The sequence below is a fragment of the Notolabrus celidotus genome, chromosome 12 (assembly GCF_009762535.1).
Source record: "Notolabrus celidotus isolate fNotCel1 chromosome 12, fNotCel1.pri, whole genome shotgun sequence".
Classification (NCBI taxonomy): Eukaryota; Metazoa; Chordata; class Actinopteri; order Labriformes; family Labridae; genus Notolabrus; species Notolabrus celidotus.
In genome coordinates this window covers 5702566-5718460 of record NC_048283.1, presented here as the reverse complement: position 1 = coordinate 5718460, position 15895 = coordinate 5702566, and the positions used below count along the sequence as shown (strand labels likewise).

Here is a 15895-nt window from a genome sequence, read left to right as displayed (position 1 = left end):
CAGATTTAGCAAAAAGCTACATTCCATCTGTAGTCCATTGCTATAGATAAATGGGTTGGGTGTAATTGGCTACCAAATTGGGAGAAAGGAGGATACAATCAGATACAAACTTATGATAAATGAAATGTGGGAACATAGGGCCTAATTTAAAAAAAAAAGTCTTAGAAATGTGGGAACATTGGCACGCTCCCCATGAAGTGATATCTACCCCTAAAATACACTTTGTTGTATAGCAAAAAAAGGTTTGTACTAAGTTGCACAAGTTGAGTTAAGTAATGCACATTCTTGATTTTCAATATTGTTGTGGCTATTTGACTTTGTCAACTTTACAAAAAACAAAACTCAAATCAAAACCAGCCAAGGGGCACGGGGAGAGTGGATCGTACACTGGGTCCAAAGATTGCCAATGTCCCTCTTCCCCGGTGTCCGCCCCTCCTACCTTACCTACCCATCTATATACACATCACCCAGTGCAAAACTGTCAACCTAGAAAAGTGAGTAACAGGGTGCTGGTGGCCTAGCGGTCTAAGCGCCCCACGTATAGTGTCCTCATCGCAGAGGTGGCCAGTTCAACATCCGGCCGGTCGATCATTTGCTGCATGTCTTCCCCTACTCTCTACTCCCCACGTTTCCTGTCTCTCTTCAGCGGTCCTGTCAATAAAGGCAAAAAAGCCCAAAAATACTGTATACCTTTAAAAAAAAAAAAAAAGTGAGCAACGAAATATATTAATAGCACCTAAAGCATCAAATGTAATCCTATAATTACCTTAAATGAAATAACATTAAATTGATTAAAGTAGAAATATTCAAATAAATGAAACAATGTAAATAGCTCCAACAAATGTAATTACCTGTACGTCAACATATGAAAGATTTTCCTTTTTTTTTAGCCAAGCAGGTTTTATATTGTTTCTGCTTGTTTCAGAAAACATTAATAATGAAATGCACTTCATAAAAAACCCTTTACAGTTTAATTTTATTTTTCAAACCCAATGACAGAAATCAAAGCATCCTTTCATCTTCAAACTGCTACTTTGTGAGAAGAGAAAAAACATGCCTTGATTCTGCTAAACAGATATTTAATATGACTACACTACAATAAAGAAATGACTCACAAGGCTTCAAAGCATCTATTGTTTGAAGTGTTTTGCCTCATAAATCTCATGTCTCTATTTACCATTTACTTTCTGTGACAGGAGTTTTAATAAAGCATGTCTCTCTGTTTCTGCAGGATGGCTCAAGACAACGTAAAGAAAGGAAGAAGACGGTATCGTTTAGCAGCATGCCCACTGAGAAGAAAATTAGCAGTGCAAGTGACTGCATCAGTGCCATGGTGGATGGCTCTGAGCTGAAGAAAGTGCGATCCAATTCACGGGTCTACCACCGCTACTTCCTCCTTGATGCCGACATGCAGTCTTTGAGATGGGAGCCCTCAAAGAAGGAATCGGATAAGGCCAAAATTGATGTAAAATCCATCAAGGAGGTCCGCACAGGGAAGAACACAGACACCTTTAGAACTAACGGGTCTTATGATCAGATATCAGAGGACTGTGCTTTTTCAGTCATCTTCGGGGAGAATTATGAGTCACTGGACTTGGTGGCAAACACTGGAGACGTAGCAAACATCTGGGTAACAGGGCTAAGGTACCTGATCTCCTACGGGAAACATACTTTGAATATGATCGAGAGTAGTCAGAACAACATGCGCTCGTCCTGGCTCGGTGAACTTTTTGACGAGGCTGACGGTAACAACAGCAAACAAATAACGATATGTGCTGCCGTGCAGCTAGTCAAAAAGTTGAACCCAGGACTCAAAAATGTGAAAATAGAACTGAAGTTTAAGGAACTTCACAAAGCTAAGGACAAAGCAGGCTCTGATGTGACAAGGGAAGAGTTCGTCGAGGTTTATCATGATCTTTGCACCAGACCAGAAATCTATTTTCTCTTTGTTCAGTTCTCCAGTAACAAAGAATTTCTGGATACCAAGGACTTGATGATATTTCTGGAGGCAGAGCAGGGCATGGCACAAGTCAGTGAAGACACCAGCTTAGAGGTCATTCAGAAATACGAACCATCTAAAGAGGGCCAGCTCAAGGGTTGGCTGTCTCTTGATGGATTCACCAACTATCTAATGTCTCCAGAGTGCCACATATTTGACCCTGAACACAAGACAGTATGTCAAGACATGGACCAGCCCTTGACCCACTATTACATTAATTCATCTCACAACACTTACCTGATAGAAGACCAGTTCAGAGGTCCCTCTGATGTGACAGGGTATATCCGTGCTCTTAAGATGGGCTGCCGCAGTGTAGAGCTGGATGTGTGGGACGGGCCTGATAACGAACCCGTTATTTACACCGGTCACACAATGACGTCACAGATAGTTTTTCGCAGTGTCATTGACGTCATTAACAAGTATGCCTTTGTGGCATCTGAGTTCCCCCTTATACTGTGCTTAGAAAACCACTGCTCCCTGAAGCAGCAGAAAGTCATGTTCCAGCACCTGAAGAAGATCCTCGGAGACAAGATCCATCTAGATCCTCCAAAACCAGAGGAGAATTATCTCCCCTCACCGCTTGAGCTGAAGGGAAAGATCCTGCTGAAGGGCAAGAAGCTGAGCACGAACTGCACTGCTTCAGAAGGTGAAGTGACAGATGAGGACGAGGGGGCAGAGATGTCTCAAAGGATGAGCATTGAGTCTGCAGAACAACAAACCATCACGCCCAAAAAATTCCAGCTGTCAAAGGACCTCTCTGATCTGGTGACCTTATGTAAGTCTGTCGAGTTTAAAGACTTCACAATATCTTTCCAGAACCAGAAGCAATGGGAACTCTGCTCCTTTAACGAGGTCTTTGCAAGTCGCTGCGCCACTGACTTCCCGGGTGACTTTGTAAACTACAACAAGAAATTCCTAGCGAGAGTTTACCCCAGCCCCATGAGGATCGACTCCAGCAACATGAATCCACAAGACTTCTGGAAGTGCGGTTGCCAGATTGTGGCAATGAACTACCAGACACCCGGTCTGATGATGGATTTAAACATCGGCTGGTTCCGCCAGAACGGGAACTGTGGTTTCGTGCTGCGTCCAGCGATCATGAGGGAGCAGGTTTCATATTTTAGTGCCAACACTAAAGATTCAGTGCCTGGTGTTTCTCCACAGCTCTTACACATAAAGATCATCAGTGGACAAAACTTTCCAAAACCCAAAGGCTCAGGTGCCAAAGGAGATGTAGTGGACCCTTACGTGTACGTGGAAATCCACGGCATCCCCGCTGACTGTGCTGAACAAAGGACTAAAACAGTCAACCAGAACGGGGACAACCCCTTGTTTGATGAGAGCTTTGAGTTTCAGATAAACCTTCCTGAGCTTGCCATGGTACGCTTTGTGGTGCTTGACGATGACTACATCGGCGATGAATTCATTGGCCAGTATACGATCCCCTTCGAGTGTCTCCAACCAGGTTTTCGCCACGTACCTCTACAATCTCTGACGGGGGAGATTCTGCCACATACGCTGTTGTTTGTTCATGTGGCAATAACCAATCGAAGAGGAGGCGGGAAGCCACACAAAAGGGGACTGTCTGTCCGAAAGGGCAAGAAGAGTCGAGAGTATGCCAGCATGAGAGTGTTATTGATCAAGGCTGTGGATGATGTCTTCAAAACAGCCTTGCTGCCACTGAGAGAGGCAACAGACCTCAGAGAGAACATGCAGGTAAGACATTTCAACTCCTCTACTCACTCCTTCAACTCTGAAATGTGAACAACTGAGCCTACAACTCTGAATATATGTGGAAACTATGAGTTTTCTTGCTGTCTTCTAGCATGGGAATGTTTTTTATGGAAGGGTAGACTTCAGGAAAATTTAACCCCAAGTAAAGAAGTCAAGTTTACAGATAGATTTACAATAAAGAACCTTGAACCTCTAAAGGAAGCAGCTCCCGCTCTGGAAGTGTAACACAAAACCACCCAGCTTGACTTCATAAGATTTAATTAATCTATGCATGTTGTGCACAAGTCAAACAAATGCAGGGAGGTGATTTGAAAATGATGATGCTCTGATTTTGATTGTAGATCCATTAAAAAAGTGCAGCCATATGCATGAGGATAATACATTTCAGTAAACATGTTTATGTGTTTAGCCTCTGCTCTTGCTAGTTCAATGTTTTTCTGCTCCAAATTTAGTGCCATACTGAACCTCTTAGCCTGTTTCTGAATTTGAGTTATTTCAGGCACCACGGAGATCACACTAATGTGTAATTACTCTGTTTCATGTGGTTGACTTTATGTCTCATTCGTGGTGTTTAATCCCTTTGAGGTCTCCAGAGAAACATTTGAGAAATGCTGCTGAAGTGTCACAACACTGTGTGGTTGGTCTCATGTTGTGTGTCCTCAGGCATTGTATTGGGATTTATTTTGGTAGCCCTGTTTATATTTCACTCATTGTGTGATAACAAGCCACTGGCCGGCCTTGAGACTGTAACACGTCTTGGCCGTCCTGTCACAGTTTGTCCCTCCGGTTGTTTATGTGGGGCTTAAATTTGGCCTTTCACAGGAAGGCTAGGGTTTGTGTGTGCGTGTGTCCATCTGTCTGTCTGTGTGTTCCATTTCCATTTAACACTGGTGACAGTTCAAGAGGAGCGAATGTTTCTGGGTAGTGACAAAATGATAGTTCTCACTGATACTAAAGGCATTCTTCGACCGGAGGAACTTTACCCCTGAACTACGAGCATTTCGACCGGTGGACCCAGGGTCTAAATTTAGTTCAGGGGTTGTTAATCTCCCCGCTAAAAAGCCCCTGCTAGGGGGGGGGTTAGTACTTGTCAAAGGTCCTGGGGCTTTCAGGGAGCAGGGTCTGCAATGCTAAACGTGTCTGATTGGTAGATTACCTGCAGTGTTTTTATTCCACGCACCATCCAAAATAACATCACACACATCTGTGATTCACTTGATTTCTCTCTCAGCTCAGCGCAAATGCGTCTCTCCCGGTGTTACAGTTTTAAAAGTGACCCTGTAAACTGGAGACCTTCAGCTGAACGTGTCAGTGTTTGTGGAGTTTACACAGCTGTTGAAACACAGAGGGACTTCCTGGGAATGCAAACTAGTTTAGTTTCTATTAAGATTTCAAAATATCCTCATCAGATATTTAATGATCGTCTAAAGACGTTTATGAGGGATGCATCCGGCTGAAAGTCAGCAGTAAACAGGGTCGCTGTTTAAACCAAAACACCGGTCGATCTCTGCCATGACTTTTTGAGTTCAAAAGGATTTTAAAGCCGTGTTGAAACGTCTCTGCTACTCGCGCTTATCTCCTCTCACATGTTGATTCAGTGAATCCATCTGTGATGAAATATAGCACCATCTAAAACAGCACCAGCTGAGTCTCTTCATGCTAACAGGCTAACTGTTGTGTTGCTCATAATGATACCTGCCTGTCCGTCTGCTTCTATGGTGTCATCTGTGATGAATGGCATTCGTCTTTGTTTTACTGCCCTTTAATGGTCTGGTGGTGTAGTCACTGGCCTGATTTGCACAATCTACCCTGGGACTTCAGCCCACAGTCGAAACATAGACAACAAAGGGGGCACAGGAACCTTTTAGTTCCGGGGAAAGTAGTTCTGGGCGCTAAAAGACCCCAGAACTCTTGGTCAAAATGCACCTTAAGTGAACCTAGAGCTATTCCCTCTTGCAGGGTGCCACTCTCAGGGGTTGTAGTTATATATTTAATGTTGACCAAAGCTTCCTTTGAGTAACATCATATTAAGTTCCTTATCCATTACAGGAAACCTATACAGTACACCAGCATGCAGACCTGCTGTAATTTATTTCCTCTCTTTGCAGAATGCCATCGTGTCCTTTAAAGAGCTGTGCGGCCTTTCAGCGATGGCTAACCTGAAGCAGTGCATCCTGGCCCTTTCTCCTCGACTGACTGGACCTGACAACATCCCCCTTGTGGTTTTTAACCTCGCTGACCAGTACCCTAACATGGAGCCCCAGGGCTTGCTCCCAGAGGTCCTCAAGAAAGTGGTCACCACCTACGAAATGGTGAGTAGTTTTAGGGAGGAGATTTTCATTTGATGTGTACATCGATGAAACCTGCGTCAATCAGATGGATTACTGTAATTAAAAGCACTGAAGTAAGAGACACATCACTGATCTGAGTGAGAGAAGCCTAAGGGAATTTGGAATGATAATCTACTTATGTTGTTGATTGAAATGTGCTTTTCTTTCTTGTCCATCCTAATGGCTCATGGTCTGAGAAAAAACTCTATTTGTTAACATATGAACAGTGGATCAAGGCAGATCTGGTCAGTTCCATCTCTGCATCAATATATGTATCCATCCGCCAAAGACAAAAAGCTAGACCTAACCATGCGAACTGGCTCAAACTCCAATCAAATCAATACCTCTGGCTTTACCGGACTTAATGGGGGCACAGGGATGGTTAGGTAACGTGGCTGGAGCTTTGTTAAGTAATAAATCAATGCTCACATGTTATGCAACATGCTGTTGAGGCTATTCCCTGACAAAACCATTATCCTTTACACATCCTGTTCTCTTAAATCGATTCTCATCACAATATGAGCGAGTTGACTTTCCATCATTCACTCGGGAAGGGAGCCAATGTCCCCTTTAAAACTCAAATGGTGGAAGTGGAGCAACAAGTAAAGTCTTTTTTGTGCTCCGTGAGATTTATTTCTTCTCATCTGTTATATAATTCAGTGTTTCGCATCAGCGGCGGAGCGCAGCAGTTTTATTCTGTCTTACATTTACAGTGCATGTTAAGAGAGAATGCACTGTAAGGTGAAAACCTACTGGTGAGGGCACATAGGGTCAAGGTCGCAATGTTTTGTTGTACTACACACAAAGAAGAGAGGCGTGCACAGCTTCAAGGAGAGTAGAAATGCCACGTGTAATTTAATTGTTACAGAAACAACGCACTGAGAAAACCACTGCTCAGTGTTATTTGCACATAACTGCTACTTTTCTGCTACATTCTGTCCCATGGGGTTTGCAGAAGAACATCTGAAGAGTGATGATGCTGAAAAGACTCGGGCGCAGACCGATTAAGGTGACCCCCCTGGTCCATTCAGACTCGGGAGTGGAGGGCTATGTAATTGGTTCTGATGGAAAGAGCATCAGGGAGATGTGGTTAAAGAAGAACAGAGGAAATTGACGGGTGTTCGGGGAGTGAAATCGAATAAATTAAGAGGCGAGGGCTTAAGTGGTAAGAAGCTGCAGGCCTTGATCATCAGCAGATTGCCAGAGGAGACAGGGAGCAGAAAGGTGCACAGCTGAAGGAAAAGCTGACAAGTAGCGAGGCACAAACGAAAGGAGGGGGAAAGCAAACTTTAAAGAGCTGTAAATAATGTATAGAACGATAAAATTAGAATTCAGGCACTGTGTCAAAATCCACCACCAGGGAGCAGGCAGGGTTTGGCTCTCTAATTGGCCGAAAAAGAATCTAGGTCTCAATCCCTGCCCATTCATGTGCGGAAAAAAAAGGCGGAGAGACTCAGCATGGTGCCAGCCTGTGTTCGTAGATAATGTGGTCTGATTTCTGTTTTTGTTCATAACAGATGAACTGAAGGACAAGACTGTAAATAGAGATAAGACAGGAACGCACAATCTGTGAAACGCTGACCTAAAGACAGAAAAACAAACATATGCTGGTCATTGTTTCGGCTGATGATTATAAAATAGTTCAAATTATTAGAAGCATATATAAAACTGTTTTTTAAATCAATGAATCTGTTGCATATCTTTATAACCTCACAAAGATCTCTTTTTTAAAATGCATTCTTTTGTGCATTAACAGCTTAGTAGTACCCTCAAACCAAGCCTTCCTTAAACTAAGTACATCCCTTCGTTAAATACCAGTAATTATTATAATAAAATGTAACATACATCTTACAATCTGTAGGCTCCGGTATAAGAAAGGGCCAAGACCTCCCACTGACCTCACAATGTGCCTTTGGACACATCTAAGATGCTGCGTCTGCCACCAAGACAGTAATTTCTTCTCCCATCAGGGAAGTAATCACAGCGTGTGCGACAGCTGCAGCTGCAGAGTGACACAGGCAGCCACGACCACTTAGTCATGACTGCTTGTAACACGGTGATTCACTACATAGGCTGTGTGAAACTGTATCTGTCCTCATGAACAATACACAATATCAGCGCATGGACTCTGTGTGATCATGTCAGAGGGACACACATTGCTAACCGTCACTGAAAATGATTGTTAGTAGGAAGAGTTTTGATGATGCAGTCTTTAGTTTAAACTGTTGGGGGTTATGAAAACTCACAAATACATGTTGCATAAACACGTGTATTAGAAGGAAACAGCTCAGTAGCAAGTATATTAGGAACAATATTCAATATCAAGGCCTACTCTTAAAGCTGCTGTTGGTAGGAATGGTGGGATTTGAGAAAAGGCCATAATACCAATCGGTATCTGTAAGTGGAGTAATTTGAGATTATGGTGAAATCTCTGTTTTCCAATGCCTTTGTATCAAGCAATGTTATTATTGATTGACTATATCTGATGGACATATCTTTCTATATATTCTTGGACTGTACACCTTCTTGTTTGCTCCGTGAATTTCCCCGTTGCGGGATGAATAAAGGAGTACCTTATCTTATCTTATTCCCCTTGTTCTTGTTATCATGGACCAATCAGAGCTACTCCCCAACCCTCTGTCTTGATTGGTCGAGTGGCGGCCCCATTACGTTGCCTTGATTGGCTGGGAAGCCACTACTTCCTCATTAGGGCTGTCAAAATTGCTCCAAAATGACGTTCGAATATTCGCTCTAAAAAAAACCCATAGGTTTGAACCATTCGAATATCTATATTTGCGCATTATGTCAATAACAGGTGGACAAACTAATACAAGGAGACATGACTACTTGTATATGTATTTTTATTTAAGATATAACACTTTTAAGACCGGAGACCTCTCGCTCGCCCCCCTCCCCTCTCTGTGCGCAATGCGCTGAGTGAGTGCTGAACAAGACTTGTGCGAGCAATTAAAGGTCCCGACTCTTGTTCCTAATATAGGCAGGCTTCATTCAGTGATTCAAGCAAATATTATTAACATTAATTGAAGTTAAAAACGAAATAGTAGTCCACTTACATTCTTGGCGTTTGTATAAAAAAAAGAGGAAAAACTGCATTTTATCCCAGTGTCACTGATTGTCGGGCTCTGTTAGTCCACTGTCAATGTCGGGTCTTAGGGCTGACAGGTTATTTGCCAAAAACACGAGACAGTCCACATGTGAAGAGGCCCGATCTCTTTTTATTCACTGTATTCCCAACGGAGGAAAAGACGCGTTCAGAGCGCACTGAGGATCCGGGGACGGAAAGATTTCTCTCTGCCGTCTGCTTCACGCTGTGCATGTGTGACTCCTGTGACCAGTCCCTGACACGTCCTGCAGTGCGCCCACTCGCAAAGCAGCCGCCGATGTGTTTTTTTCCCACAGTCGAATATTCATTTTCACAATCGAATCTCCTTTTTTTTTAAAATATTCGAATATATATTCGAATTTAGAATATTTGTTGACAGCCCTATTCCTCATAGAACGTGCACAGCGATCTATTGCGGGCGGGGTTATGGGAGCAGAGAGGGGAGGGGTAGTGTTGACATTCGAAATCTCTCTCAGAACTGATGTTTGTATCACGACTACCAACAGCAGCTTTAAGGGATGATTTTAATATTTTTCTTTTTCCTGTAAACAGATCTCATTTAAAGACCAAAACCAAACATAGGAGGTCAGAAAAGGTTACAAAGCATCACAATAACACAACCAAATTCCTCCAGATCCGTGTCCGGTCCGTCTCCGATCTGTCATGGCACTGGATCTGAAAGGTTTCTATTCTAGTCAATGTGTTAACTTCCACTGGATCCGCTCCGTTGCGCTCTTGCTGCATCTCTGATCCAGCAGATCGGAGCTCTCCGGATCAGATACACAAGACTTCTATTTTTGCTGGATGCCGGAGCATGACGCATCAATCGGCACAGAGCAGATCGATGTGGGACAGGAAGTCCAGCACCAAAACAAAATGTTAATTTTCAGAATAAAACAGATCGTATTTCACTTAAGTACAACAACCAACTGTCCTAATGAGCAAAGCGAGGCCTGGAGTCAACAGGTCAGAGGTTTTCAGAGGCCAATAAAGACAATAAGGATAAAGAGAGGAGTCGGATAGTCGTTGATTCAGTAATTACCGTGGGACAACCATGCACATGACTGCGTTCCAAAACCACAACTGATGAGTGTTGACTGACAAGAGAGCATGGAGCCGGATCGCAGCTGATCGGAATTACTGACCAGACACGGATCTGGTGAGAAGGCATGTGTAACAAAGGCTGTGACACTCCTGATGGTTTGTTCTAATGATGCAAGTCTTTAAAACTGAGTCACAAATACAAACAGCAGCTTCAGATGTGAAATCTGCTCCCAGGTATCTCAAAGAAGCGTTGTGCTGTACGTTAACTACAGGAATAGATAGCTCATCTGTCAGGGATTTAAGCACATCTGTTACTGTAGTGAGTATTTCATATCCTCAGTGTTCACAGTGGTGACAATACATATCAGATAATTTATGAGGTTTGAATAGTATTCGGGCAACAATGGAGCTCTGCTGGGAGCGAGCCTGAACTAGTTTATGCTTTGAATACACCGACAACAGCTCCTTTAACAATTCCCACTACACTGCTGAAAAGAGGAACCTTCACAACCCGGCTGTCTTTTTTTTTCTATTGAACCAAACACTGTGGTAAATGAATACCCCAGTGTGTGATTTAAGAAAGCACGGTGGTGTTCCCTAAGCAGAAGAGGTGTGACATGTAACATGAAAGCCTCAGCTCTCAGTGTGATGTGAGGAATAGTAAACCAAGGTTCTTTAGATTGTATTGTTTGACATACACCTATGTATTTCCTGATATATATGACCGTTGAATAAACGTATATCTAACTCTGAGAATTAATCACATTACACTTTATAATGAAGCTTCATTGTGAGGCAGGCTAATCACAAGTAGGTCATTATTCTGTTTCTATTCAGGGCCAAAAAACGTTCATATTTTTACCATCAAAATTTCAAAGGACGAGTCTTTTTTATAGTAATTATTATTATTTTGAAGTACTGTGATATATTAAGAGTCACAGCAAAAGTTTTAGGTCATGTGATCAGCTCTGGCAACCCCAACATTTTGGACTTAGCCTCCTGTAGAAGTGAAGAGAAAGACAGAGCCGCTCAGTTTAGATGAAGCCAAACTACATCCTGTCCACCGTGTCTCCATTGGCTGTGTGCGTAATCTCAGCCGAGCACTCTATCAAACAGACACACACCTGCAGCTCTTTATACAACCATGACACGGACAGAAAGCAGAGGAGAAAGACTTGAGACAGTGATGTAACCTGGTCGCAATTTTTTTTTATTTTTTTTTTATTGAGTGCTGGATTTATTTCATGAGAAGTCACAGGATGTCCTCTCTCTTCCACTAGGGCTTAATTTGAAATTCCTCTACGCAGGAATAACGCAGGTTTTGCGTCAGACACTCGTCCTTTTGTTTAGTTTGAGTCTGATTCTGAGCTCTGGGACTACTTCATCTCCTCAATCCACCGACACGATGTGTTGCTGAGGGTCAGCTGAGGCCATCCTCCTTTAGTTTCTCTTTCCAGTAGCTGCTGTTGTTTTTAAAACCGCAGACATAACACGCAACTTTCTTCCACTTCTAGGAGCTGTGTAAAAAGGTCAAATGCTTGTAATTAGGATCAAGAATATAATCAGAATCAGAAATACTTTATTTATCCCAGGGAGGGATATTCGGTCATTACAGTTGCTCTATACACAATAAGTTATACAAATAAGTACATGGTTGAAGTCCCTGGAGATCAGGAAGAGGGCACTCTGGTGGTCTGTCTGGAGTCTGGCTATGGCAGCGTTGAGAACGTTGGACGCCGTAGTCGGGTTGGCAGAGGGGGATGTAAACAGCTACCAGTATGACATGTGAGATCTCCCTGTGCAGATAATATGGTTGGAGGTCCACAGCGCTCTCGGTGCTATCCCGGTCCATTGGACAGTCAGGAAGCCGTCAATGGAGACGTTGTGGTCAGGAATATCTTGATGCAGCCACGTTTCCGAAAAGCACAACATGCTACATTCCTGAAACTCGTTTGACTCCTGGCTAGTCCTGTTAGCTCGTCCAAATTATTAGCCAGAGATCTCACGTTGCCTATGATGAGAGAGGAGAGACACGGCTTCTATCTCCTCTCCATAAACCTCCGTCTTCTTATACCAGCTCTCCTCCTTCGTAGCTCTATGCCTCCTCTGCCTCTATGCGTCCTAAATCTCTAGAGGTCTGCAGGAATATCCAGCGGTTCGACCGATGAGCCGGCCGGCTTCAGCTCAACCAGCTGAGCATGGGTAAAAACTAATACAAAGCTGGGTTGCTGGGCAAAAGTAATGCAAGTAAAAGTTAAATTTGGCGATTTTATGGTGAAAAACAGTCCACAACTCTCACCAATGGAAGGTCAAAAGAGGTCACAACTTCAACAAACTGCCAGAGAAAAATCAGAAGAAGAATGAACAAAGAGGAGCGACTGTAACAGGCTGCATGCTTAAAGATTAATCATATTAATATTTTTTACTTTTTTTTACTTGAAGAAAATTTACCAGACTTTAATTCTAACTAAACTAAACTCTTCACTTCAGTTTGAGGTATGATGGTGTTGAAATATAAAACTTTGTTTTTCACAGTCCCCTCCCCTCCCCCCCACACACACACACACTGTCCCTGACACCTCCCTCCCCCTCTATTCTCTTCTGCTGCTGGCAGGCCACAGAGATTGTTCTCAGGGGCATGATGTTGGTCTCTGCTCATTTTTTTTCCAGAGTGTCTTTGTTACATGGTGCCTGAATGATTTGTTGTTTTTCTTTCCTTCCTTGCCGTCTTGGCAGCCGATCAGGATAGTCTGGCTCACCTTAAGGTGCACTCACAGGGTGTAAAAGTGAATGTAAAAGTCACTTTCAACAAGGCAGCATACGCACAACCCATCCAGTACTAATTAGGGATGTAAGGAAACACTCAACCCACGATTCGATTAAAATCCAGATTTTTGGTTCATGATATGATTCACTCACGATTTCTAACATTTTTCAAGAAAACTGGATTAAACTTAAAATTGAAATAACTATTATTTTATTTAAATTCTCAGATATGGACAGTTGTAATATAAATTTTTTCTCTTATATTTCTTTGTAAACAAAGTAATCCTTTTTCATTTTTAAGGTGTGTTGTAACCATAGACTGTATAAAATATGGACATAGTATCCGTGACGTCACCCATCTGTTTCTGAAGAGCTGTTTTGAGGCCAATCGGCGGCAGCAGCCATATTGATGCTGTGGAGCCAGTGTGACGTAAAGAGGCGGAGTTTGAGCCTCCTAGCCAACAGCTACGGTGTTCCTGCAGTCAGCTGTGCCTCTCATTGGAAGACTCGTAATCTCAATATCTTTGAAAATGCTGCATTAGAAATAAATTCACACCCCGTACAGTGTGAGCCGATCGAGAAATGAGCTATACCATTCATGTGTATGTGACTTCCGGTACTTCCTGAGCCAGCCTCAAGTGGATTCTCGATGAACTGCAGCTTTTAGCACTTCTGAATTGGACTCATATTTTTAGACCGCAGGTTGCCCCTTGGTTGTAACTCAAATAAAACCACTGCACACTTTTTTTCAGCACCTTGCAAAAAAACTAAAAATTACCGTGCAAAATTACCTTGTTGGAAAATTTCAGAACAATCATAAAGAAATGGAAAGTGAACGACTCCCAAATGAAATTATCAAATATTAAAACAAATAAGGATAATCTCTTTAAATAAACTAAAGTGCAGTCTATGCTCCTGGTTTGGAAATTTACATGTTTTTCTTCAGGAGTATCAGAGAAAGCCAAAATGCTGCCATACCTCAGACTTGAAACACAAAGGTGCATCCTGACCTGCTCGGTCTTCACCTGCTGCCTCCATGTCTGTTACGCTCCACACAGCAAGTGACGAGAGAGCAGCGCAGAAGCTTCATGATGTTGAACAACCGGAGTGAAATGCAGATAGCGCCTTCTACTGATTAAAAATAATATCGCAATACAAATTTTGTTCAATCGATTTTAATCCACCCTTATTTGTATCCATTTTTTACCCTCTTGTGATACATCCCTACATCCCGAGTACTAATTGAAATCAAAAGCAACATTTGGCTGTATACAGTTTATCATCCCCTTCAGATGGAACAATTAAGCTGTTACCAAGATTATAGGAGAGAGGGATCCAGATGGTCTGTCAGGCACCCCGTTCTCTCCGTGCTTATTTACCTCTTTTTGTGACAGCCTACATATGCATCATTAACCTCCTGAAAACTCCTCTGTGCAAGCTCCCCTGCATAAGGAAAGCATTTTTTGTAAAGATTTAATATGTAAATGAATCCCTTTGAGTCTGCTTTAAAGGCCACCATGAGAGTTGTAACAGTCTGCAGGTCAGCAGAGTTTGTGCACTCAATTAAGGCTGAGCATAACACCACAGGAGCTAAATTTAGACTCCTTCACAGCTGCATTTTCACAGATAACAAGGTAGCAGCCTGTTTCAAATGACTCACATGTTTAGTTCTGACTCTGATAATAATTATGTGACCTTGATGATCTGCCTTTTCTTTCTGAGGGATGCTTTTAAACCCCAGTACCAGCACTGATGGTTGTATTTTCCTCCTTAAGACTGCTAACTTTTAATAAACACCATAATCACTTGTGTCTCCTCGTCTCTAATTTTGGCTTTAAAAAAGGCAATTCAGGGACCACACCCACCAACGCGCCTGTAATAACAGCTTGCGCCTAAGCCTGGCCGCCAGACGGAGACTGCTCCCTGCTTTATTGTGGGATGCCAGTTTTGCTGATGTGGGCAAGAAAGATGAACAGCATGTTTTTCTCCTTTCAGGTGATTCAGACCAGCAAGACTCTGCTGGAGAGCTCTGAGGGGGTGTACGACAGGATTCTACAAACACAAAAAACAGGTAAGAGAGAGTCAAATTGAGAATGAGAAAGACTGTTTCCTGCCTCCATTGGACTTCCTGAATGCTACTTTGTTTTTTCACACCACACAACACATGAGTGCTAAAGATGAAATGGCAATAAAACCTCAGCGGTTCAGACAGTGGTTAGAAATTCTCAACAGTCACTGCCACAGTGCTTTTTGACAATCCAAAGATTTGAGTCGGACAGCGTCATCACTAACATGTGACCCTCAAACAACAGGTCTCCTGAAAAAACCTTTTACTGAACAGATCACAAAGAGTAGAAAAGCTCTGCATCACCTACATTAAACGTGACAGCTTGGGAGCAAATGGGGCCGAGGAACAAAGAGAAAATGGTTGTGCATTGTTGTGAATGGAGGTGACTGATGACGGTAGTGGAGAGAGGGGCTCAGGGTTCTGAACAAGCACAGATAGCTTTGACTTTGGAGTCTGAGCGGGAGGAGTGAGTTTTAGAATCAGAATCAGAAATACTTTATTTATCCCAGGGGGGGAAATTCAGTCATCACAGTTGCTCTATACTAGGGGTGTCAAACATACGACTTTGCAAAGTGAAAAGTTGCAGAGAAGACATTAACTGCAATTTTTTAATAAAAATAACTGCTAATTCAAATTTGTTCTGTGGAGGCAGTTCACCTGAACGGCGCTCCAGGACTTTTTTTCTCAAGTGAGGAAAAATAATATTTGCAGTTTGCATAATCTGGTTGAATTTCATAGGCTTTTTAGAGCATTTCAAGAGCCAATCAACACTAAAGTTTATGTATATGTAGAAGCGAAGCGGTGTATCCACCATTTTCCAAAGGAGCCTC

At 42.6% G+C, this 15895-nt stretch overlaps 1 protein-coding gene across 1 annotated transcript in view; it reads left to right on the top strand.

Annotated features, from left to right (window-relative positions):
* Positions 1-15895, top strand: part of LOC117823141 (inactive phospholipase C-like protein 2) — a 70869-nt gene that overhangs the window by 31938 nt on the left and 23036 nt on the right. Inside the window, exons 3-5 of the mRNA XM_034698219.1 lie at positions 1232-3715; positions 5842-6045; positions 14993-15068. Coding sequence (XP_034554110.1) covers positions 1232-3715; positions 5842-6045; positions 14993-15068 — 2764 coding nt within the window. The remainder of the gene's footprint in view (positions 1-1231; positions 3716-5841; positions 6046-14992; positions 15069-15895) is intronic.